This window comes from Haemaphysalis longicornis, unplaced genomic scaffold (assembly GCF_048455015.1).
Source record: "Haemaphysalis longicornis isolate Haplotype H1 unplaced genomic scaffold, Haemaphysalis longicornis Haplotype H1 scaffold_1, whole genome shotgun sequence".
Taxonomy (NCBI): Eukaryota; Metazoa; Arthropoda; class Arachnida; order Ixodida; family Ixodidae; genus Haemaphysalis; species Haemaphysalis longicornis.
This window is the reverse complement of record NW_027526203.1, coordinates 50,390,821-50,414,294: the sequence shown is the minus strand read 5'-3', so window position 1 is coordinate 50,414,294 and position 23,474 is coordinate 50,390,821. Positions and strand designations below refer to the sequence as shown.

At 49.3% G+C, this 23,474-nt stretch overlaps 1 protein-coding gene across 1 annotated transcript in view; it reads left to right on the top strand.

The window, feature by feature from the left end:
* Positions 1-7,706: 7,706 nt before the first annotated feature.
* Positions 7,707-23,474, top strand: part of LOC144176234 (serine/threonine-protein phosphatase 2A activator-like) — an 85,987-nt gene continuing 70,219 nt past the window's right edge. Inside the window, exons 1-4 of the mRNA XM_077705201.1 lie at positions 7,707-7,861; positions 7,925-8,007; positions 15,382-15,468; positions 21,341-21,466. Coding sequence (XP_077561327.1) covers positions 7,792-7,861; positions 7,925-8,007; positions 15,382-15,468; positions 21,341-21,466 — 366 coding nt within the window. The 5' untranslated portion in view covers positions 7,707-7,791. The remainder of the gene's footprint in view (positions 7,862-7,924; positions 8,008-15,381; positions 15,469-21,340; positions 21,467-23,474) is intronic.

Sequence of the window (23,474 nt, the reverse complement as noted above, 5' to 3'; positions counted from 1 at the left end):
ATTTCTACGATAATTCCCAGGGCAGTGCTTTGCTTTTTGAGGTTAGAGCAGGTTGCCTGCGAACTAAGAGTTTTGTGGGGAAGTATTCACAAAATGGTGGGGTATTCGTGGTCTGCGGAAAAGAAACAGAAACTATGCGGCACATCGTATTAGAATGTGAGGGTATCCATCCAAATCTACTTGAAGGGAATATTGGGCTTTCAGAAGCCCTAGGATTTAAGGGTATCACAGAGGAAGGTACCTTCAAGGCTGTCGAGGGGACGAAAAGAAGATTAGAATGCTGGTGGACGAAAAGCAGAGAGGGGAATATTGCCTAGGACAGTTACCACCTGTAACAGGAAAAAAAAAGTATTTTGTGCCTAATAAGCTTTTTGTGCCTGCCCTAAGCAGCGCTAGTATTAAACCAAAAGTGTAAAACATATGTATATTAGTCCTTTTTGGTAAGATGACATGTCATCACCCCGATACAAAGGGGAAACCAATAGAAATCAATCAATCATGGCGCCGCGCCGCCGCTGCCCCCACCGATATCTGTTCCCGCACTAGCCACTCCGAGCGGGCTGGCGTGCTGCTCCCGCAACGAGTTCTTTTCTTGGAGAATCGCACGTTGCTTCTCCTCCACGTGCAATGTTGAGTACCTGCACCCTTCAGTGCATGGTTCTTTCGTTTCGGACGCCGGATGGATGTGGAAGAAGTCCTGTCATCACCAGGAAGTCCAGTAGTGATCCCATAGAATCTCTGTTCGGCACTTTGCGGAGATCACTGCGTTCCAATGACCAGTTAGATGTTCGTTAGGCAGCTGTCAGCGAACAGCAGCTGTCGCACATGTGATGTGCGACAGCTGCTGTTTGCTGAGTATACGGAGCCACTGTCCGATCAGCCACTCCAGCAATTAACACGGAACCAAGACAGAGGCGGACTGCTGTACCCTTCTGATAAGCTCGTCTATGTCTTGGACATGTCCTGCGCCTATTCATAGAAACTGCCCTGAAGGAGGAGCCCAAGCTGAAGAAGCCATTGAGGACACTTCAGGAAGCGGCTATACTTGCAATTGTTAATTCTGGCCTACTCAGCTGCCCCCACAGTGAACAGCTGCACCACAAGGAGCTGGCACAGCTGATCTGCCTGAAATTTATCAGGCCACTACTTGTGAACTATACCTGTGCAGCCACCGACAAAAATGACGTGTATAAATCATTTTCAAAAAAGCCTTTTTGCAGAAAGTATGTAAAGCTTTAAAAAGCAGCTTTTATTTGTTGTCTCTTGTTCTTGAGAATAAAATGTTTCAGTGCTTTTTGGTTTCCACTGAATGAGTTAATTGCCTGGTCTTTCGCGCTGCTTAGCACGATGTCGCGGGTTCGATTCCCGGCCGCTTTTCTGATGGAGGCGAAAAGCAAAAAACGCCCGTGTGTACGAGATTTCGGCGCACGTTAAAGATCCCCAGGTGGTCAAAATTAATCCGGAGCCCTCCACTACAGCGCGCCTCATCGTGTCTCATTGCCTGCGTTGCGTCGGCGCGTTCAACCCTACAATCAATCAATCAGTTGCCTGGTCTTGTTTTCTGCCTACTGGGTTGCACCCCATTTCAACTTAACATGCTTTCCTGCCTGTTTCATTTGTTTCACTTAGCATGCCGCACGCTCGAGAAAAAAAAAAAAAGACGTGCGTCACGACATCCATCACGGGCTTCTCCAACAAAAAAATGCGATGCTGTTAGTAACAGCACGTTTATACCATTTATACGCACTTCAGCATTTTATTTTCCTTCTATTATAGTATTTTTTTGGGTCGTGGTAATCGTAAGCCAACTCCGCACAGTGCCCACCGCAGTCTGTGAAGGCTTCGTGCTGCTACGCATAATTTTGGTGTTCAGTGTTCATGTGTACGCAAGTGTTCATTAAATATTACTCTTACGTTTGGCACCACTTGAACCCTTTGAATAAGGGCTGTACCTCTTCCTGTATTTCCACCAGTGGAGATTTTGTTAGAAAGCACGCAACCTGCACGCAAGAGAGCTATATAACGGTGCGTTAACGGGTGCACGCTGGCACTTTTGCGCGCTCGCCATCGGCGCGCCCACGGCTCCGGCACTCTACGTAAGTGGCGCCCCCACCAAAGTGAGCGGCCGCTCTCCGCAACTCGAGCGACGGAGCCATCCTATTGTTCTCCCGGCGACGTCGCAGGCACAGAAAGTATAAAGGAGGCTATGACAGAACACACGACCTCTAACAAAGACACACGAAGCGGCGAGTCCTACGTACCACACCATGACGCCGCGACATGCGGCCGTGTTCACGCTCACAAAAGTTCGGTGGGCAAAAAAAAAAAACGTCTTCGGCAACACTCGATGACATGACGCCGACTGTTTTGATGTCGAATTTCGAGATGCTCAGTTGGCGCCGTATTCGTCCCGCGCAAGCACACGATCACCGCACACCTACAGTGCGCGCGGAGGTGGCCCCGACCGTGATGACTGGCGGCGGCGCCCGCTTGGGGCGCTGCTGTGCGAGAGGGTGCATGTGCGCGCCGTCCGCGCCAGCCCGCGCAGCGTTCCGCGTGCTCCCCAAGCGCTGCGAAGCTTCAAGTTAGCCGAGTAGCGCGAAGCGGGCGTTTACTTTTTTTCGTGTGTTTGGAGCGTTCGATACAAAACGCCATGCTATATAAGAACTACGCGAGTACTTTTACAATGCACGTATTTTGCTAAAGCTAATGTAGATAAATGTGTGGCGTAAACTTCGCCGTCTCCTCCCGCCCTCAAAAAACTTTACTTGTCAGTAACCACCCAACCGATTTTTTATTTACTTTGCTTCTGAGAGCAGAAATATCACAGGAAGTTTGAAACCCCTTACCACATGGCCTGCATTCTGCCAGAGATGAAATGAAAACAAAATAGTAATGGCAAGTATGTCAAGCAAATAACCGGACACTAAAGCAACGTTTGAGATTCTGCGCTGCGCTGATTATTCTGGGCTGGTGACGTTAGTTTGCGACACTCTCTCAATAAAAAAAAAAATAAGATAACATGTGCGGCAATATCTGAGGTGAAATAGAAAACATTATGGCAGCGACATTTAAAGCGACACCTTCGATTTGTTTAAAATGAACATGGATATTTGTAAATGTCTCCAAAGGACAGTCGTTGCCGAAGACATAATTAACAACCTACAATTCACCTATTACGGCATTAAATAACTACACAGAACATGAATTATATTTCAGAACTTCTGTCGTAATGACAATAAAAATTTCCCCGCATTTCCCCGAGGGGAAGAATGTGAAAGTGCGAATGCACGAGTTGAATTTGCGCGGTTCGGTAATGTTCGCGAAAGAGAGATCACACACACACACACACACACACACACACACACAACTACAAAGAAAGAAAGATGCATTTATTCACAGACACCTATTTGTGTTGTCGTTGTACTTGATTGCTAGAGCGGATCTCAGCTTTGAAATTTCGTGTCAGTACTCCTTTAAGCGGGTGCATTAGCCCTTCTCACGCCCGATTCCTGGCCAATCCCCCACGTGGGTATGTGCCATGGGAGCGGCCAGGCAGCGCGCGCCCATCTCCCCCCGTTGCCAAGGAAGACGAGGAGATTCCTGGCCAATCCCCCACGTGGGTACGTGCCATGTCAGCGGCCAGGCAGCGCGCGCCCATCTCCCCCCGTTGCCAAGGAAGACGAGGAGCGCGCGCACCCGCAGCTGTTGCTATGTGGACGGACGGCGGTCGCCGGAATTCAGGGTCGCTTATAAAGTGCATTCGCACTTAATATTGGCGTTCGAAATCTCAAGGCAGCTATTGTGCTTCACCAGGCAGTAAATTAAAAACATTGTTATATCTGCTACTTTAAATTGTCTTTCACAAAGGGCCTGACCAACGATATAAACCACGATTTATTACACGTTAACCAATTCCAGAAGTTTCCTCGTGATTCAACTAACCTACTTAGCAGGTAGCTCAGTGTGATGTTAAGAACTGAAGCACTGTGTTCAATGCAGCATGTAGAGGCTGGTGTAGAAGCAGCATGTAGAAGCATTCATCTATTACAAAATGAATGCTTCGAAAGGGCTGTTTAATTGTTGCATAGTGTGCATATATAGTCATAGTCATAATCATAGTCAGCTCACAGTTCATCAGTCTGAGGGGAAAACGTTGCAATCGCCCAGAACCATGCATCGCGTACAGCGGAGAAGCTAGTTTAGCTGATGGACACAGATAACAGCCGGACTGGGATTTTGAGCAGCTGCGGTCCAACAATTTCGGAACGCGCATAGCGCACAGAGAGCAGTTTCTGTTTGAAACCTGTTTTAATGCGCTGAAAAAAAAGAAAACTGGAAATAAGGTAACGCAGAGGTTTCTATGCTATATTATGCTTTCATGATAGCTTAAACAACGCCCAATTAAATACTTATACGGTATGGAATTCTCTGATTATGGAAGGACTCCGAAGGGGTGGTGGTTTGATTTTTCGTTCGGATTCAGAGGGTGGGTCGGGATGTCCTGCCCCCCCCCCTTCCCCCCCCTTTAATTTTTGGATTTATTTTCCCAAGTAGACGATGAGGTCGTAGAAAAAGTGTAGTTGATTTTTTTTCTATTGTACAATTAAATGTGTTACTTCTACCAATTATGCATTTTTGTGGAAATGCAAGGCATAACTTTTGGGTCATTCTCGCTATTTTTAATGCGTATTCGCATCGTCTTTTTCGAGCTTTTCTAGTTCAGGCCTATAATGCATATTTTTCATCTTTACATTTTTGTATAAAATTTCTATTTTTTTATTTTTTGGTTTCTCTGTATTTTGTCTGTGCAATTATCTCTATTCATGCTAAATAACGATTTAGTGTGTTAGTGCGCCCAATTACGAATTTTTGTGCAAACGCAGGGCGCTACACGGTCCCCTGTAGGGGCGGGGGGAGGGGGTGCTCGTCAGTGCTGTGCTGTGCAGTGAGTGCCTTGTTTCACGACCACTCGGGCTGGAAGCTTCTCATTGATGTAACGTTTCTCATTGATGTAACGTTTAATCCAGGCCCGCCTTCACTTGCTAGTTGCGCGCGCGCGCGTGCGTGCGTGAAAGCAATACATTACTTCAACCATTGTAGCAACTTCGTTCAAATGTCGTACACCGAAGTATCCTCGCAGTTTGCTGTTATTAAAGATTGGAACTGCTTTTCCCCAGTTCGAGGAGCCTGCAGGCACTGGACATGGACATTGCAAAAAGTATCCGTCCGAGACTGGCTGACACATATTTTCCGATAAGCTTGGGCAGTTTATTTCATATGCGAGCAACGAAGGCTGCTCTTCTGTGACAGACATGGCGAAACTTCAAATCCGTGAAAACTTTGAAGGTTCATTCCCAAATGTTTATGTTGCTGTTATATTTTTTTTTGTGCTTGTCGGTAATGAATTTCACTTGCGATGGTCATTCAGCCAGCTGAAATTGACAAAAAACCGCTTTGATCAGTGGTGACTGACAGCTGCCTCGGCGATTTGTCGCTGCTCAGCGTGGGGACAGAGATTCTTAAAAGAGTCAATGGTGAGGATATCATCAACAAACTAGCAAGTGAAACGGAAACGCTTGTAGAAACGTGCAGAACTTTTTATCTATTCCTAAAACACGAATAAAAACAGAAAGCATATGCTAATACGTACACATGCCCGATTTCAAGGTTGGATTTCGTCGAAACGCGCGTAAGGTAGAAAATTTTGTTTATTTATTTAGTCATTTAAGAGGAAAAGAGCCGCATGCAATAGGAATGTGTTTTTTTTTCTGTTATAAATATAATAGTGCGTGAAAATGTAAAATCTGTTATCTGTTTAACAGTGAACGATGTTTTATTATTAAAATATTTTTGTGATGTTCGGTATCCATCTCATTTCCTGTAAGCGCCACTTCTTCTAACAGATTTAGCTCCCCGCAGGTTCAGAATATTTTATTAATAAACCATTCAAATTAAATTTCCCGCTCAGTCGGAATATACCATATACTGCCTTAGAAGCTTAAATTTAGGTTTCTGGATGAAATCACAAAATAGCCAGGCGATTGGTAGCTTATTTACAGTAAGGATGGGCGAACAGTTTCTGAAAAAGGACTACCTGTTTACTTCGGCAGTTCTTACACGCCGCCGACCAAAGCGTGGGCTGCCGAATACGCCGCCGCGACAGAGGAGCTTGGCGGCTTTCATGCACCCTCTCGCCGAGCAGCGCCCCTTGCGGCCTCTGCGCGCAGTCATCGCAGGCGGAGCCACCCTCTCCCGTAGAGAATGCGCGCGCTCCGCACACTAGCCAGTATATTCCAGGCACTATAGCACACCGCACTTGGTAATCGTCGCCATGTTGGCTAGGAAACAACTAGCTTGGCATGGCTTCAGTTGGCTTCGCGGCCGCCTTGTTAAAAAAACGTTGCCGGTACGTTAACGAACAATCAGCGGCAAAAACACATTTATACCTTGAAGCTGCAAATTCAGGTTCCTTGTACAATTGTCAGCTTTTAGGTCCGCTCCGACTTGGCTGCTTTATGAAGGGCATAAGTGTGGGTTAGGGCATGGCCGATTTTTGCAATTGTTGGTGGGCGAGGGTCCGTTTTTCTTTCTCTTTCTCTTTGGTTAGAAAATAGAATATTCGGCGAGTATATTATGCCTAGAAATAGCTATAAAACCAGGACTCAAGGACCGAAGTGGGCACATACACAGCTCTCCAACTGTTTCGGAACCAGGCTTATATTTATTCGTTTTAAGAGCACAAAGTTGAGCTGTAGACGTCCTAGACGACCTTCGGCTAATGATTTGCAGATTCCATAGGTCCTATAGCAGAGACCATCTGGGTACCAAGAAGTCCTGGGAGGAACTGTTGGTCCCAAATGCATGCCATTATGGTCCCAACAGCAGCCCAGCTGGTCCCATCTGAAGCCTTGCTGGTCCCAATAGCAGCCCAGTTGGGACCAACTGAAGCCTTGCTGGTCCCAACTGAAGCCCTGTTGGCACCAACAGTGGCCTAGCTGGGACCAGGCACCCTATCTGGGACCAGCCCAGCTGGGACCAGCAGCAGCCCAACTGGGACCAGCAGAAACCAGCAGCGGCCCAGCTGGGACCAGCAGAAACTAGCAGAGACCAGCTAAAACCAGTTCAAATATTTTCTCTTGGGTTTTTATTTATTGTCAGGATAAACAGGTAAGTACCGTCGTTGTTCCTGGCGTCAAACAAAATAGACCACAAAATGCGACCTTCGTGGGAAGTTGGAGGGCGAACAGAGCGGCAGTTCGTTCAGGAAAATTTTTTTAAAGTGTTCCAATTACCGTCGCAACACACTGGCCACCATACATCTGGCAAGACGGTATTGTTGCTGAAGGGCACGGTACCGCTAGGCTAGTACCGCTGCTGGATGGGCTCTGGGTGACGGAGTGACTGGTGGGGTGTCCGGAGGGGTCATTCTCGGGCTGTAGCGTGTGCTCGCTCGTTTCCGTCGAGCTCTGCGTGACCTGGCGTCCATATTATTACAATAGGTTTTAGGTGAAAGGACTTTAGCTGGGTGCTAGACTTTAGGATCGCCATATCCGAAACCGAAACTGGCCGAAGTCGCCGAGCAGTGCTGCGGCGGCAACCTGGGTAAGGTGACCTGGGGTCGCTGTCCAAGCCAAGAGTAGACCACGGCAGGCGCCTTTTTTCTGTTGCTTCCTCTCGTAGCGAAGCGCTTCGTTTTCAGCGTGTGGTGCGTCCCTGTTCTGTGGGTGCGTGCGATTGCACCGGAACGCTGCGCTACGTCGTGCAACTGGTGCAACCTTGTCTAGAGACATGACCGATGATGCTGGGTCGGTAACGGAGCGTTGCGCGCGAGGCTGCTCGAGCAGTTCCGCCATGTCAGGTAAAGAGGGATGGCGCTGCTGCAACTTGTGGCGCCTGAGCGAGTGCGTTCACTGTGGCGCAGAGAACAGTGAAGAGGCCGAGTACGCGGAACCTCGGCGGATGGTCCAGGTGCCGGCAGATATGGTGAAGTGGACCAAGAGCGAGGTAGGCCCTGGGGCGCAGTCGCAGGTGGTCGGCCTGAGCCGGGGAGCGCCAACAAACGTAGCCGCCGCAACTGGCGAGACGAGCTCGTTCTCTCGTCACCGGTTCTCCCTCGTCGTCCGCGACAGCATCAGCGCAGGCTCATCGCACGTCACGAACATGGCGCAAAGGCGGCGGCCGCAGGTTGTCACCCGTACTGGCCGTCGGGTTGTCACCCGTACTGCCGCAGAGCACCCTCACTACGAAAGCATTGCTTTGGCGGCTGACCACATTCGCGCTCCGAGCTAGAATGAGGTTGCGTTGGTTGTGTGTCATCTGCACTCCTCGATTGTCCACACTCCCGGGGATTCTGATTTTGTCTCTCTCTTCAAGCCGGACATTCCAGCTTCACGTGCGGTTGCGTGTGTAGTATTCGGACTCGCTTGGTTAGCGAAGTGGCCGGGTTGCTTGCAGTGCCTGCTTTAAGCGCTAAACACAATGCTGCTATCCTTCGCGCTGTCCCTGTTTTCCGCCATGGGCAGTTAATGGGACCTGCTCTTAACACATCAAAACAGGAGCGGCAACGGCTCTACACCGCGCTGCCTCGATCATAAATCACCCCGCTGCCTTTGTGCTTTGTCCACAGAGTAAGATGAGGCTGTGTACTGTGACGTAGGAGCAGGGAGAACTGTTCGAGAGTGAATGTGCGCGTCTCCCAAGGAAAGTCGTTGCACAGCATGCTACTCACCATGTGGACTGCGTAACTGTCAAGAGGTTGTGTTGCTTCTTATGGTTTGAAGGGCAACGAAACAACGCGTACGGTGAACACAAAGCAGATGGGGCAGGCGCTAAGTTCAAACTAATTTTGCTGCACTTGACACGAGCTTTCTGCCCTGCGTAAGTGCTTGTGCTTGTGCATACCGGGTGGATGTAAGGAAGGCTGTGGGAAGAAGCCCTCAAATTGCTACGTGGATTGTGCCATCGTTGAAATCCTGCTATCTTGTGGAAGGTCTTACTTTGGCCAGACGGACCGTTGCGTTAATGATAGAGCCGGAGAACATGATTTATCTTTTAGAAATAGTCAGGGCACACATTTGCTTAATCACTGTCATGCCTGCAGTTGGGAACCATGGTTTAGAGGACTCAAGATACTGAACAGAACCAAGGACATGGCTGGGAGGACATTAGTTGAAGCGTACTGTACCAAAAAGAGAGCAAGCGAGTGTGTGAGTGAGAACGCAACAGACCTTTTCCACGACCTATATCTGCTCATGTACTTGCGGAACCACCATTTGCTGGCTTGCTCTTATCGGAATCGCTGCTTCTGACGGATGCCGTGGGCATGCCGGGCCCCACTCCAAACCTGTTATGGTTGGCATTCGGCGGCTACTGCCAAAGCGCTAAGTCATTGGACTGCCATTCCTTGGCATTGAAAAACGTACTAAACTTCGTCAACAGCACACTCAAAGGACAAATTTCGCGCATGATGTTAAAAACAGAGCATGATGTGAATGCAAAGCAAGCCCCTTAGCTATCACCCGGTTGCACCCTGGGATTAGCAGTATTGGACTACAGCATCACCGGCAATGATAGTCGAAAAAGCTACTTTTGTATTCACTGCTACTAGTGCTGCTCTTAAAGTGAAAAAGGTCCACTGCACTGTACGCTAGCGAAATTGGCTTTCTTGAAGATGTGCTGTGAACTTCTTTTAACTTTGTTATCATATATTTGTCAGTTTTACTTTTTTCCTTTCTTCTATTGGACAATCGGGAGTTAAGGCTATGTCAAGTGCAAACAAATTATTTGGAAGTTAGCGCCTGTCCGGTCTGCGCTGTGTTTACCGGCCGTCCGTGTTTTTTCGTTATGCTTGAAACCATGGGAACTGCTCACAAAGCAGCCCAGCAGGACGTTCTACTAAGTTGTGTTGCTCGTTTGCGTCTCCCAGTGCTGGCTGTGGTGCTTATTCAACCCGACACCGGTACTGTGCCAGTGACAACACAAGCGGTACTCTCGACTAGTTGCAACACAGGTTTATGCTAGTAGGCAAAATGTATGGTCACTGCACTAAAAATTAAGCAAGTTTATTACATGCCAAAATACCCACCTGTTCATCATACCTGGAAGTCTGTGGGTAGCTGGGGGGATGTGTCGAACCACGGCTGACTGCTTTCTGGAAGCAGTAGTTATCCTTTACCTGTAGCTTATCGTTTTCAAGTTTTTCACACGCTCGAGCCATGGTGTGCATTCGAATTTAAAATGCAGTCTGTGTACTATCGTGATCAGAGTTGGGGTGAACACGGAGTGCTTGTCTTTCTGTATGCGTGAAAAGCCTGGAGCCAGAAAAGCTGGGGCAACGTTTGATTGCTTGCAAAAGGGGGGAGTCAGCACAGCCAGCCAATTAGTTTCTCCAGGTTTCATCAGAGTCGGCATGTGCTTGTCAAAACATGCGGCGTTGTCTTTGTGAAAGCGGAAAAGGCCTTGGAATGATCATTGAATACCCGGATGTCTGGTTCGGTATCAAATGTTGTCTGGCAAGTGCATCTGGTATCTGATGTCAGAGATGCAGTGGGCTTGGGCTTCCAGTTAAAAAGTGGAATGGCAATTGCAGAATTTCTTTAATAATTCTCGAAGGTTTGTAGATGGCTAATGACATGCGCTTTAGGAATGTTATTGGCGGTGAATTTAGCCTCCCTGGTATTTAAGCTGAAATTGTTCTATATGCAGCACCAATACATTGCAAGACTGTTTTGCGGGTGCCTAGTGTGTGCTTTCTGCTTTGAAAGGTGGGGTTTTCATACAAACTGGGAACCACTTCAGCCCATGGGTGCAGCGATACAATGCCACCATTTGTGGCTGTCATTGATCCGAATAGATGTAGTAAGAGGAAAAGCACGACCCGGGTGCCCCGTTCTCGTGACGCTGAGCGCGAGGCAGTGGGTGCAGCTTCGTCCACCTCTTTACCACCCGCCATCGCCCCCTGCCTGCTCCCATCTTACTCTTTATTGACAACCACACCCGCCTTAGCCAAAGTGGCTAACTGGCCTTTGAATAGGGCACCTGATTTTCTTCTCAGTGATCAGGTGGAGTGGAATGTTGCCGGAGTGTTTGCATCAGCAACGAATGGCGGGAGATTCGAAGAGGCGCGCAAGCAGTGGCATGAGCGATTTTGATAAAAAGACCAAGGCGAGTGCCGAGAGCACAAGTGACATTGCCTTCTGTCACCCGACTGCAATCTACGTCGTTGCTGCTCAATGCAACCATCCTCGTCTGGCACACTTCGTCAGAGAGAACCCGCGGTAGGACGGGGATAGGCCTCTGTGCCACTTCTGGAAACGTAATAAGATCACTGCACTTCGTACACTGGGAATAAGCTAGCTGCACCGGCACCATTCCTCGTTCTTCTGGCCTGTGCACAAGAGGAAGACCTGCAGCCTCCCACTTCGCTACGTTTGCCTTGCGGTAGTGTCACAAACTCCCGCCTACAGCTCTAATTTAATTAGTAGAAATTCTTGGTATTATTATACACCATCTAGTAATTATAATATAGTGTTTTTATTAATGTGGCACAGACGCTGTGCTTGTGGCATTTTCCTTTTCTATTCCCCCTGAGAGCCTTCGAGAAATTTCTCGAACTGAGCCTCTAGCAGCACAGGACAGGAGCGGTTGGAGGTCAGTGGGAGGGGCCTTCATCCTGTAGTGGATCTGAGTAGGCTCGTGATGGTGGTGATGATGAACGTCTATTAATCATCGCTCGGCCACCAGTGTGAACCTGAGACGCAGAGGATTCACGCGCGTCAGAGTGCAAAGTAAATAACACAAAATAAATGGCCACTGCTTTGCGACCATAAAAAGGTTCGAGATTGGCCCGGAAGCCACATAGTCTTACCAGCATCAAACGGCACCGAACCTTTGAGAAGGGGAATATTCCAGCCGACAGCACTGGCCGCTTTGTGCTGTTTTTTATTCACTGTGTTAGCGCGGGTATAAAAGCAGCGCCCGCACACAGACAAACCAGTGGCGTTGGAATGTCGTGCTAAAACAACATCTGCCCGGGCGTGCGTCGTCATCAACAACCAGCATCTCGGAAGACTCCAACGCACTCCCCGGCTCTTGAATCACCGTGCTCGTCATCGGACTTCCTGGCCTACACGGAAGCAATACTTCATAGGTAGCGGAATCGCCTCCGGTCAGTGGCGCATCATCAGGCCCGGTCGGTGAATATTGTAGGACTTTTGTCTTACATATGCCTTGAACTGTTTGTTTTTTATGTTCATTTGACTCCTCTTCTCTTTAACGTTCATTGTTAATGCTCCTTGTTTGTATCTTCTGTAGCATTTAGCTCTTGCAGTTGTACTGTTTTTAGTTACCTCGTTGATGTTTCATGCTCTCGTGCCTGCACAGTTACTTGCCTGTTGAAATATAATCCTCTGCTATGTTGTTCCATTCAAGGCTTTGTCTCATCCTTTCTGCTCTTGTCGGAGAAAGCCACGCATCAGACGGCCACCCCCTCGTTACCCTGTGGATTCGGAGGGATTGTTCCCTCGCCCAAGTTGACTCCCCACATCTTCTTGACAGTGCATCCTCTTAAGGAAATGGTGCCTGGTAGCTACCGGGGTCATATTGGTATCGATCTAGCAGGGTGGCTCCATGTGCTCCTTGATGGCAGGGTTGTGCCTGGTGCTGCGCTGATCGGGCGGTAGGCAAATGGCAGTGGCGGTGGCAAACAGGAGGCCCAATTCTTGGGGGTAGGTCGGCTGCCATCCCAGTTTCTTGTGTTGCATACTTTGCTTTCGGGCTGTGCCATATTTTAAACTTCAGGGGGAGGCATCAGATTTGGAACTGGGTGCCCACTGGAGCTTGAAAACTGACAGAGTTGTTGGTCCAAGCAGGCCTGTGCAGCTGCAGTGAAATATCTGGCGTGTAGCTAGGAAGCAGTCGCTGTGAGCTACGGCATGACATAGCACGTGACTATTAAACTTCTTTTGGCATGGCGTGTGACCATTTAACTTCTTTCGGCGCTTCTTCACAAGGGCGGTTTCCTGGTCTTTAGGACTGTCACACAAGCGAGCTCAGAGGTCCATGTCAGCAGGTGGCATAACCTTGGGTTGACGAGGAAGCTCGCTCACCTTGCTCTCTTCGTGTTCACTGAGCAGCTAGACCTGTCGCGGAAGCGGATATGCCTTGCGAGCAGGAAAGGCATGGCCATCGGTTCACGAAGAGGATGACAGGAACACGTCGGCCTCATCGTCACTCTGCGTCTGTCATTTTTGTTGTTTGAAAGCAGCATGCTTTTGCCATTAGGGATGTGGGCTAACGTACGGGATAGCAGAGGACCCCGGCTAGCTTTGCTAGAGAACGCTACGCGCCGTACACTAGCCCTGCGGAATCCGAAGACTCACGCACGGGTTCGAGTACTCACATGCGGTAGACAGGCTCCGGCAATCCAAAGTAAGGCTTTATTGCCTGGCAGATACAGTGCATACACCAGACAACACGACTATCGCTCGCGGGGAGACAGTGGCTCCTGTCGCTCGCTCAAGCCGCTGGGCTCAGACCTCGATATCCGTCATCACGGTCGCGAGAGCAAGGGAGGCATCCCGAGGCGACCGATCAGGGCAGAATCTCTCGGCAGAGTCCCCGCGGACCATTCGCGCGTCCCGCAGGTCGGCTCGGGGGGAGAGGAGGTCTCCCCCGGCGCTCGAGGAGAGGGCGGCGAGGGAGAAGGCGACGACCGGTCTTCCTTCCCCCTCGCCCTCCGCACACGTTCGCGGCAAGCCGGTTCGGCGCGTCGCGCGGGGTCATGAAGAGGACACGACCTACGTGACGCGCCGGCTACCCAAAATGGCGGCACCCAGCTCGCGGAAACATGTGCAGGCGAGGCGTAAGGAAACAAGGGTCCCCACAGGGAAGACATTGAAGCCGGTACCTGGCGGGCAAATCGGGACCATTATCTGATGCTGGGCGAAGTCCTCTGCTTGCGTTGTGCATGGTTTTATGAGAGGGGACTCATTGTGAGTGGCGTTCACAGCGGAGTTGCCATGCTGCAATACAGTGGACGCACTCATGTTAGCTGCGTGTTTGTCGTTCATGGGGTTCTCGAGCTGCGCATGTCGCGTCTGAACTGTGGGGAGAGCGACAAAGTGGGTGCCTAGTGGTATGATGTTGTTGAATCAACCACTGTGGTTGTTGTCGATGTTGTTGTCGAACCAACCGCTCATGCAGAGCACGCCTCCTCACACAGTGGCGTCGCCACAAGTGTGGATGAGTAGCGCCACCCAGCGGCAGCCATGGAAGACCAGAAGCTGTGTACGCTTAAAAATCTTGAAAATACTGACTTAATAAGCGTCTCGTGTTTTTTTCAGCACAGCAAAAGCATGCAGAGGGTCATACTAAAAGTGGCTATGCACGCAGTACTGTACAAGGGTCACACAATTATTTGGCCGAGTATTGCACCAAGTGTTTGGGAGTGTACAGAGTGAAGAATTTCAAACAAAAAAATTAATGAACCCCTTCCCTCCAGAAACGGGGGTTCACGCTAAGCTTGACCTTGGTGAAAAGAAAAATGAATCCCTCCTGCGAAAATCAGACCACAAAACCATTGACCGACCACAACTAAGCCCTTTGAACTCAGCGGAAGCACTGAGCTTACCCGAATGCAATGCACGGCGGAGTGAGCCTATCCATGCCACAGCTGACGGCGAACTGGTTGACACGCCTTCTACAGAGTGCACCTGCGGTGGGGCGTAATGCACCGTGCATAGTGTGCATGTCAGGTGCACTGGGGAGTGACAGCTGCGGACGAGGAGGGAGATAGAGAGTGGGAATCCCAAGGAGCAAGGTTTTGCACGACGACACCGACAGCACAATCCGTTGTGAGGTGCACCAGCTGCAAACGAGGAGCGACAGCTGTGGGTAAGGAGGAAGGGAGAGTGGTTTTTAGACGAACGTCACTGACAGCGTAAGTCAGCCAATACAAGCTTCGCTTGAAAGTTTCCATGGTTCCGTGCAACCACCAATAGATTGACAAAAGGGAGCTTAGGTATGGTGTGCAGGTGGCTGTTTTGGCACTGAGTAAACTGGGAAGAGTATTTGCTCATGTGTACTTGTGGAAGGCAAGGGCACAGCCGAACAACCAATACCTGGTTGTTCGAAATGACAGGAAGGTGACAAGCTTCTGTTAAAGGGCGGAACACAGATTCCTTTGGCCGCAGTTCGGGCTGGTTGTAAGAACGGAAGTTTAGCCCATTGTATGCCGTGCATGTTGGCTGGGCAGATATCATCCTGAGGTTTGCACTAGCCGTAATTGTATGGCTACTTGGCCCCAAACTTCCCACTGAACCTCCCTCCCACGTGACCGGATGAGCACCTTTACTGAGCGAGTGATCCTTTTCCCCTCAGGCATACAGCGAGTACGTGGGCTTTATCCTGGCCCTCAACAAGAGCGTCCAGGGCAAGACGCTCACTGGTGACTCGATCGTTTCTCAGGTGAGCTTTCCATCACACGCCCGTCGATTGGCTAGTTTCACATCTGCTTCTGCTGGGTGGATTGAGTGTTTCAGACATGCATTGAATAAACTCTTTATTGGGTGCATTAAAACGGGCCAGTCAAAGTTGGCAAACCATCGAGGGGCACTGCAAGTTTTACCCTTCCGAGCCCTCCTGGTGTAGTGGGTAAAGTACTCTGCCTGGAATCTGGGTTGAGGTAAATTCTTTTTTTATGTATATATTATTATTGCCATTATTAAATTAGTACAAGTGTGCAAATAGTAAAGTGAATGACACGGCATCCCATTGACCTTTGAATCGAATAACAGCTTTTGAGGATTTCAAATTTTCTGAGTAAACCTCGATGTAATGAACTTCAATGTAACGAAACCCTCGACGTAACGAACCCCGGAATTTTTTGTAACCTCAAGTGTATGCTGTCACGGCAATTAGCTGGGCAAACTGGACGCAGAAAAAACGAGATGTTTAATATGCAATGAAAATAACACGCGCGACTCCACACATCACAGCGCTCCTCACTGCAGTAGCGTGAAACGATCGGGGCACAAGCACTATACACAGTTAATTTCCGCTCACTTTCCACTTGATGTTCGTTGCTGGTTGCAGCTGTAGTCACTAGGGTCCGGTAGTCGATGACCACTTGAGAGGGTTGACCCGCCGCGGTGGCTCAGTGGCTAAGGCGTTTCGCTGCTGAGCACGAGGTCGCGGGTTTGATCCCGGCCGCGGCGGCCGCTTTTCTGATGGAGGCGAAAAGCAAAAACGCCCGTGTGTACGAGATTTCGGCGCACGATAAAGATCCCCAGGTGGTCAAAATTAACCCGGAGACCTCCACTACGGCGCACCTGATCGCCTGCGTTGCGTCGGCGCGTTAAACATTTCAATCAATCAATCAATCAATCAATCAATCAATCAATCAGTAAATCAATCAAATCAATCACTTGAGACGGTTGCCGTACACGCTGCCAGAGACCAGGGTGCGTAGCCCCGGGTGCCGTGGGGACCTTGTTTCGGGTGCGCAGCCCGAGCGTTCAAGCCAGGTAGCTCCACTGGTGGTCGTCTCTGAAGCCGCCAAGGGTGCGTTGTTGCGCTCAGGATCGTTGCTGCGCTCAGGAGGCCGGCTGGGCGCCTTTCTAGGTTCGGTGCCTAGAGCTTCCGTGCAGGCGCCGCCATTCCTCGCTCTCCTCTGTCCACGCGCCTCTCTTCTTCTTTTCCTTCTTCCAGTCCCCTCCTTGAGGGGGTTGCCCATGACATTCTCCATGTCGCCTTTTTACTCTTCTTCTACTAATCTTCTTTGGGAAGTTAGTCTCGTGGGGGGATTGCTCGTGACATATGCACACCATGTATTTTCACCCTCTGCGTAACGAAGTCCCGTTTGCCGAAATTTCAATGTAACAAAGTTTCATGGGAACTAGGCACGAAATTTTAATTGTAGAAGTAGATTTGTGGAGACGCAAACGCCGAAGCGGGGTCTTAATAAAACCCGAACGGCGACATGGGCCGCCCAATGCCGCGGATGCAGCAAGCCACGGAGTCCGTGAGCGAGCTCCTTGCCTACAAACAGCGTGGCGCACATACACGGCTGACGCGCTGTTTCTGTTTCTGTTGGAGCTTAATCGTCTACGCGGGCATCAGCATGAACCGCATGGGGCGTTTTCTTCCCGCAAAAACGCGCCCCGCAAGCCACAAGCACGCTGACGCAGCCGCGGAGACTACCCGCGTGATGCCGGTAGATTCAGCGACCGCTTCGAACCACTCGCTGAAACCTGAAACGCAGCTCGAGGGGCAAACGAGAGGGGCATGAGGAAAAAAAGCGGATAACGTGGGCAAAATTTTCACTAAAACGTCATACGCACCGCTTACAAAATCGCCCACCAAATACCGTAATTACTCGATTCTAACGCGCACCCGATTTTCCTGCCAAATACCGAAAAAACTTGCACCTCCGATTGTAATGCGCACGGAACTTTGTGAGCTAGAAAAACGAATGCGAGAGAAACCGGTGATTGATTTCTCGAAGTTATCTCACTCATCTCACTCCCTGTCGCTCTCCGCTGACCACAACATCTCGTCCTTGGTGCCGTCAAGCGCGTTCGCGATCCCACACTTCTGAATGAACGTTCAACCATGGTTGATGGAATAGTGGCCAATGCCTCACACGCCCATTCCACCGGCTTCTCCAGAGGGGCACGCTTCAGCCGACCACTCGTTTTCAAAGCGTGAGAGCCGCTGCTGCCATTGCTGTTATCAAGCGCGCAAGTGGAACGATTTGGCGATTTGTGTGAATGCCGGTAGAAAAAGCCTGGGCGTCTATGCTTCCTGCGTCCGAAAAATTGTTGCTAAAAGCTTTGGCGCCATCTTGAGATGGCGATGGCGGTGGGTGGGACGAAATTTCCCCTGTTTCAGCAGTTTCGGTTTCGTATCCGATTCTAACGCGCATGCGATTTTTCGACCTATTTTTCCGGAAAAGAAGTGCGTGTTAGAATCGGGTAAATACGGTATCCTCCGCGGTGGAAAGCCTAATCGTCTATGCCGGGGCCGCCATTGCCGCATGCCGCCGCTTTGCCCTTTGTTCGAGTTCGCTCATGCTGGTTGGGTTCCATCGTTCCAGCAAGCATTTGTGAATCTTTAGGATCCTTGCGCGGGCGTTTTTTTCACGCCCACGTCCGTGATTGCGCACTGGCGGCGGCTTCTCCCAGAAAGCGTGCACCCTATGGCGGGAGCTTCGAGGCGCTCGGGGATGCCGGCTGGCCCCGCCAGAGATGATTAGGCCGCGGAGGATATTTGATGGGCGCTTTCGTAAGCGGCACGTATGACGCTTTACAGTGAAAATTTCGCCCACGTTATCTGCTTTTTTTTCTCGCATGCCCCTTTCGTTTGCCCCTTGAGTTGCGTTTCAGCAAACAGTTCGAAGCGGTCGCTGGAGCTACCCGCATCGTGCGGGTGCTCTCCGCGGCTGCGTCAGTGTGCCGGTAGCTTGTGGGGTGCGTTTTTGCGGGGAGAAAACGCTCCATGCGGTTCACACTGATGCCTGCGTAGACGATTAAGCTCCGACAAAAACAGAAACAGTGCGCCAGCCGTGCATGCGCGCCACGTTTTCGTTTGCAGGAAACGCTTCACGCGATAAACACTTCATTTTACCGTGAATTTCAATGTAGCAAAATTTCAATGGGACGAAGTAAATTACGAATTTTAGCGACTTCATTACATCGAGGTGTAACTGTATTTAGAAGTTTGAAAATACAATGAACAGTTTCAATGGACACATAAAAGTATGCATTGTTGAAAATGAGAAAGAGCCCAATTTCTTGCAATGTGTGCGAATCAGTTGTGCAGGATGTGCTACCACACTTTGGACACTTCAGATGCACTGTTGCACACATGCACCGAATTATGCTCCCTGAGCGGTGGCGGGCTTTCCTGCAACGCACCAGTGATGTGTGGCTAAACGGGGCAAGGGAAGGAATGATGGAATGGGAAAGAGTGGTGTTTGGATTTCGCGTTTCTTTTTGCGCTGTTTGACATGGGGAAGACGGTAATAACGCCACATTCATAGGAACCATGGCAAGGCGTTCTTTGATGCTGCGCATTGGCGAAGCTAGTTTGCCGATCGTGCACGTTCATTCGTTTCACACACTTGCATCAGTTTTGGTCTCTACTCTTTTTACACATTTATATCATGCATGAAAGGCACTTCATGAAACACATATTTAGTGTACTTGTGCGTGTGGTGCTAGTGTGTTTTGAAAGTGAAGTTCAGGCATTTTAGCGCATGGAAAGAACCTGCAAGCAAAGGGTGGACTCTACATCATAACCAAAATGTTCTGCAAAGCACTGACGAGGTTGCAAAAAGGTATTAATGCACTGTTTACACTTGAGACAGTGCAAAACACAGCATCGTGTTTCAGCGAAAGCCAGCTCTTCAGCATCCCGCGGGAGGGCTTTTCCAGGGGTTTTTAAGTAAGGCTGGTTTTTTTAGGCTATGCACTGCCCCAGTGTCATTGCATTGTTATCCAGGAGCCGACAGGAAAGTTTATGGAGCTGCCATTTACATTTGTTTCACAAGGAAATTATGTTACATAGTTATGCTACATTGTTATGCTACAGGGATACATAGTTATGTACTGTAATTACACTGAACCACTAAGCTCACCGAATGAAATGGTAGTTGCCCTGTGTAACAAACAATATTGTTACAAGTACAATGATGGGTAACAGTGCTTTAAGCGCAGAGGCTGCGCTTAAAAGAGTATGTGGAGAACTGCTGCGATCAGAAATGGTGGAACTCTCACTCCGGTCTTTTCAGTTCAGATTATTTTGCCCGAAGAACATACCCAGCCTGATATTGACCATTTCTGTAAATGCTCAAATCATAACTGACAATATTATTGGTTAAGCTAAAGGCAACACAATAGCTTCTTTGTGTAAAACAAACACAAACTGTTTAAATGAGCCCTTTATTTTTCTACAGGCTAGTTACCGAAGGGTGCTTGAGAAATAGCTAGATGTTTGCTTTGATTTGAAAATACTATTCGCTTCGATTCTCAAGTATTCCAACAAAATTATTACTTGTTTCTTATTCACCGTGAAAGCAAAAATCACTAGTTGCACATCCCATTTTAAAATTAGTTTTTGGTTGGAAATGTCCGTTTCGCATGCATTAAGCTTCTTTTCTAGGGTACTTGGGCAACACAGTGAAAAAAAACCCTTTGTGGAACGCCGACTGCCAGTTTCCTTCCCACACTAGGGGGTTGCAGTTCACTGCAACAAGGCGTTCAGGCCTCTAGGTGTACACCATGGGTTTTAACTCTTTCGGGACCGCTGGAAAAAGTGATGAAAAAGGGAGGTCTCGGTACAAATTTTTTATTACATAAAGCAAAGGCACCATCCTGCCTTAGCATGTACCAAAATGCAGCTAATTATAGGTTCTTTGACATACAATACCGAGTTTTACTTCAACACTGACGATAGAACCATGAAAAAAATCTGAAAGTAAGAACTTCGTGAAAAAACTACAAAAAAAGATAAAAAGCGTAAATATAAAAATATTAAAAAAGAATAAAATTATTTCAGGATATGCAAAATCTAACACAATGCTTTGTTTCTTCACCGCGAAAGTTTCATACGGCTAGTTGTAGCTGGTTTTTTGTTTTGTCTCTTTGGCACTAGGGCCATGGCTACGTCGTCGCTTAGGTACACTCCGGGCTCTCGTCTCAGCGAAAACTTGATCCGTTTCTGTGCTGGTGGCTGGAGATCACCACCATAGGTAGTTAATACCCTAGCGAACAAATATAAACCAGCCAGAACATATTTGGAGCGCACATACTTACTCCAGAGCCAATTGAAACCGAAACCAACACCCACCTGTGAGCGCGATTTGATGTTCCAGGCTGATCGACACCCGAATCCTCACTCGAGCTGAAATCCGATCTCTAAAGTCGCATTCCGACTCTTCACTGCCACTCTCATCGTTAAAATCCATAGTAGAAGGCGAAGATATGCGAGACGAGACGAGGCAGATTTCTTATCGTGCTCGCGTGAGTATGACGCCATGTTTGTTTACATTCGAAACCACTGCCCATCAGAATAAAATATCTGATGTGTTCCTGCCTGGCGATAAAAAAAGAAACTTCACAAAAGAGAAAACTCCAGTTTTCAAACTATCTGCTAGATGTCGCTAGGTGTTCCATCAAGCGAAAATTTGTATTCTGCAGGCTCGCGAAACCATCGATCATATGTGATCGATGGCCTATGGAGCGGTCCCGAAAGAGTTAAGCGCAATGAGCACAGGCATCCTGCTGTTGTTTGCCCACTGTTGGAGGTGTGCTGAAGACTGTCTCCTGGCCGAGCGCAGGTGACGTCGAAGGTGCTGGCCGTGCTGGATGAACTGGACGGCTGGGTGCGCGACATTCCGCCTGTCGACCAGCCACAGCGCTTCGGCAACTCGGCCTTCCGCACCTGGCTCAAGAAAGTGCAGCAGGTGAGGGGAGGGCTGCATGTTGGACCCACGGATACCTTCACTATTTTTGCTTCCTTTCACTCTTCTCCGCTCCTTTCAATCTTTCCTTTCACTCCTTTCACTTCATCAGTGCTGTTGCACTGTCCAAGTTGCATTTACGAAGGTCGGGGGGACTTTTGTAAGTGTGGCTGGAAAAGTGTGCAACTCGGTGCATTTCAGCAGCAGAAGTGCATTGTGGGTGCGCACTATCGCATGGAAAGTTTTTCCCGGAAAATGTGCAGAGATTGAACGGCCTGCAGCAAGTGGTAAATGACCGATTTATGCTGCTTGCTGCGTATATTACTTGTGCTCCTAATGATCTCTTCAGCTGCGACACTTACCAAACAAAGGAGTGTGTAGGACCCCGAGCCCCCAAACATAAGCTGGATCCAACCGTGGCGATGTGTTTATAGGTGGAGGGTTAGAAACCATGAACGGTGGCCGTCGGAGCCCAGGTCAAGCTCCGGCGGATGGGCTCCCTGTCTGTTTACCAGGCAGGGAGCTCCGGGACCTCTTTGACCATCAGGGTAAAGTCAAAGAAGAAAGTACCCCCGTCCCCTGCTTCTATACTATGATATATGGCATTTTCTAAACACCCCCCCAGATGTGACCGGCCCCCGAAAAGGGGCCGCACCGAAGTTTCATTCCCACCTCTTGCAACAACTGTCTTTTCAACAAACGTGAATAACTATGCTCGTTTTCTTGTGATCGAGTCAGCTGACCCAACGAGATCCGTCGCTTCACTGTTGGTATTCCTGGTCTCGAAATTTCTGCAAAGCACATTAGGTGAAAAGTATGAAGCCAAAAAGCTCAGGACAGGAGAAATCCTTGTCGAACTCAACACTAAAAAGAATCCCGCACATTTCTGGCCCAAACTCGCATCCATGACCTGGACATCAGGATCACGCCCCACCGGATCTCCTTACAGAAACAGATTCCGACCTTCTTGAAGGGGCAAAGGACCAGGGCGTCACAGCCGTGCGCCGCATCACGATGCGCAGGGACGATAAGATGATCCCCACCAAGCACATTATCCTTACCTTCGACCGATCGACACTTCCGCAATATATAAAGGCAAGCTACATCCGATGCTCTATTCGCCCGTACATACCGAACCCGCGCCGCTGCTGTAAGTGCCAACGGTTCGGGCACAGCACAACCTCTTGCCGCGGCAAAACAACCTGTGCGAAATATGCAGGAGGCCCAGAACAAGGCTTGGGGTACCCTTCGTCGGTACCCCACGTTGGGAAACCTCCCCTTGTTCAAAAGGGCAAAGGCGATGGGAAAACGTGTGCGCCGTGAGGCAAAACGAGAGAGTTGGCGCACCCCCGCACGGGGCACCTTGAGCAATCTTGGTGACGGTACTGGCGATACCGCGGACCCCGAGCCCCCAAACATAGGCTGGATCCAACCGTGGCGATGTGTTTATAGGTGGAGGGTTAGAAACCACGAACGGTGGCCATCGGAGCCTTGGTCAAGCTCCGGCCGATGGGCTCCCTGCCTGTCTACCAGGCAAAACGAGAGAGCTCCCTGCCTGTCTACCAGGCAGGGAGCTCCGGGACCTCTTTGACTAACAGGGTAAGGTCAAAGGAGAAAGTACCCCAGTCTCCCTGCTTTTATAGTATGCCCTATGGTACTTACAAAACCCCCCTCCCAAACGTGATCGGTCCCTGAAAAGGGGCTGCACCGAAGTATCTTTTCCTTCATTGCCATCTTTAACATTTCCTGAACCGGATCATTACTCTCGATTTCTTGTCATGGAATCGCTCAATCCAACCCAACCTCTTGTATCGCAGTCAGTCTTCTTTATCGCAAAATCTCTTGAAGCCATAATAGGAAAATCATATAAGTGCAAAAAACAAAGGACTGGTGAACTACTAATCGAGGTAAATGAAAAACTGCAGTCCACGAAGCTTCTAGCTCAGACTAGACTGGCTGATCTAGACATCAGGGTCACACCACATCGGAGCCTCAACAGCTCGCAAGGTGT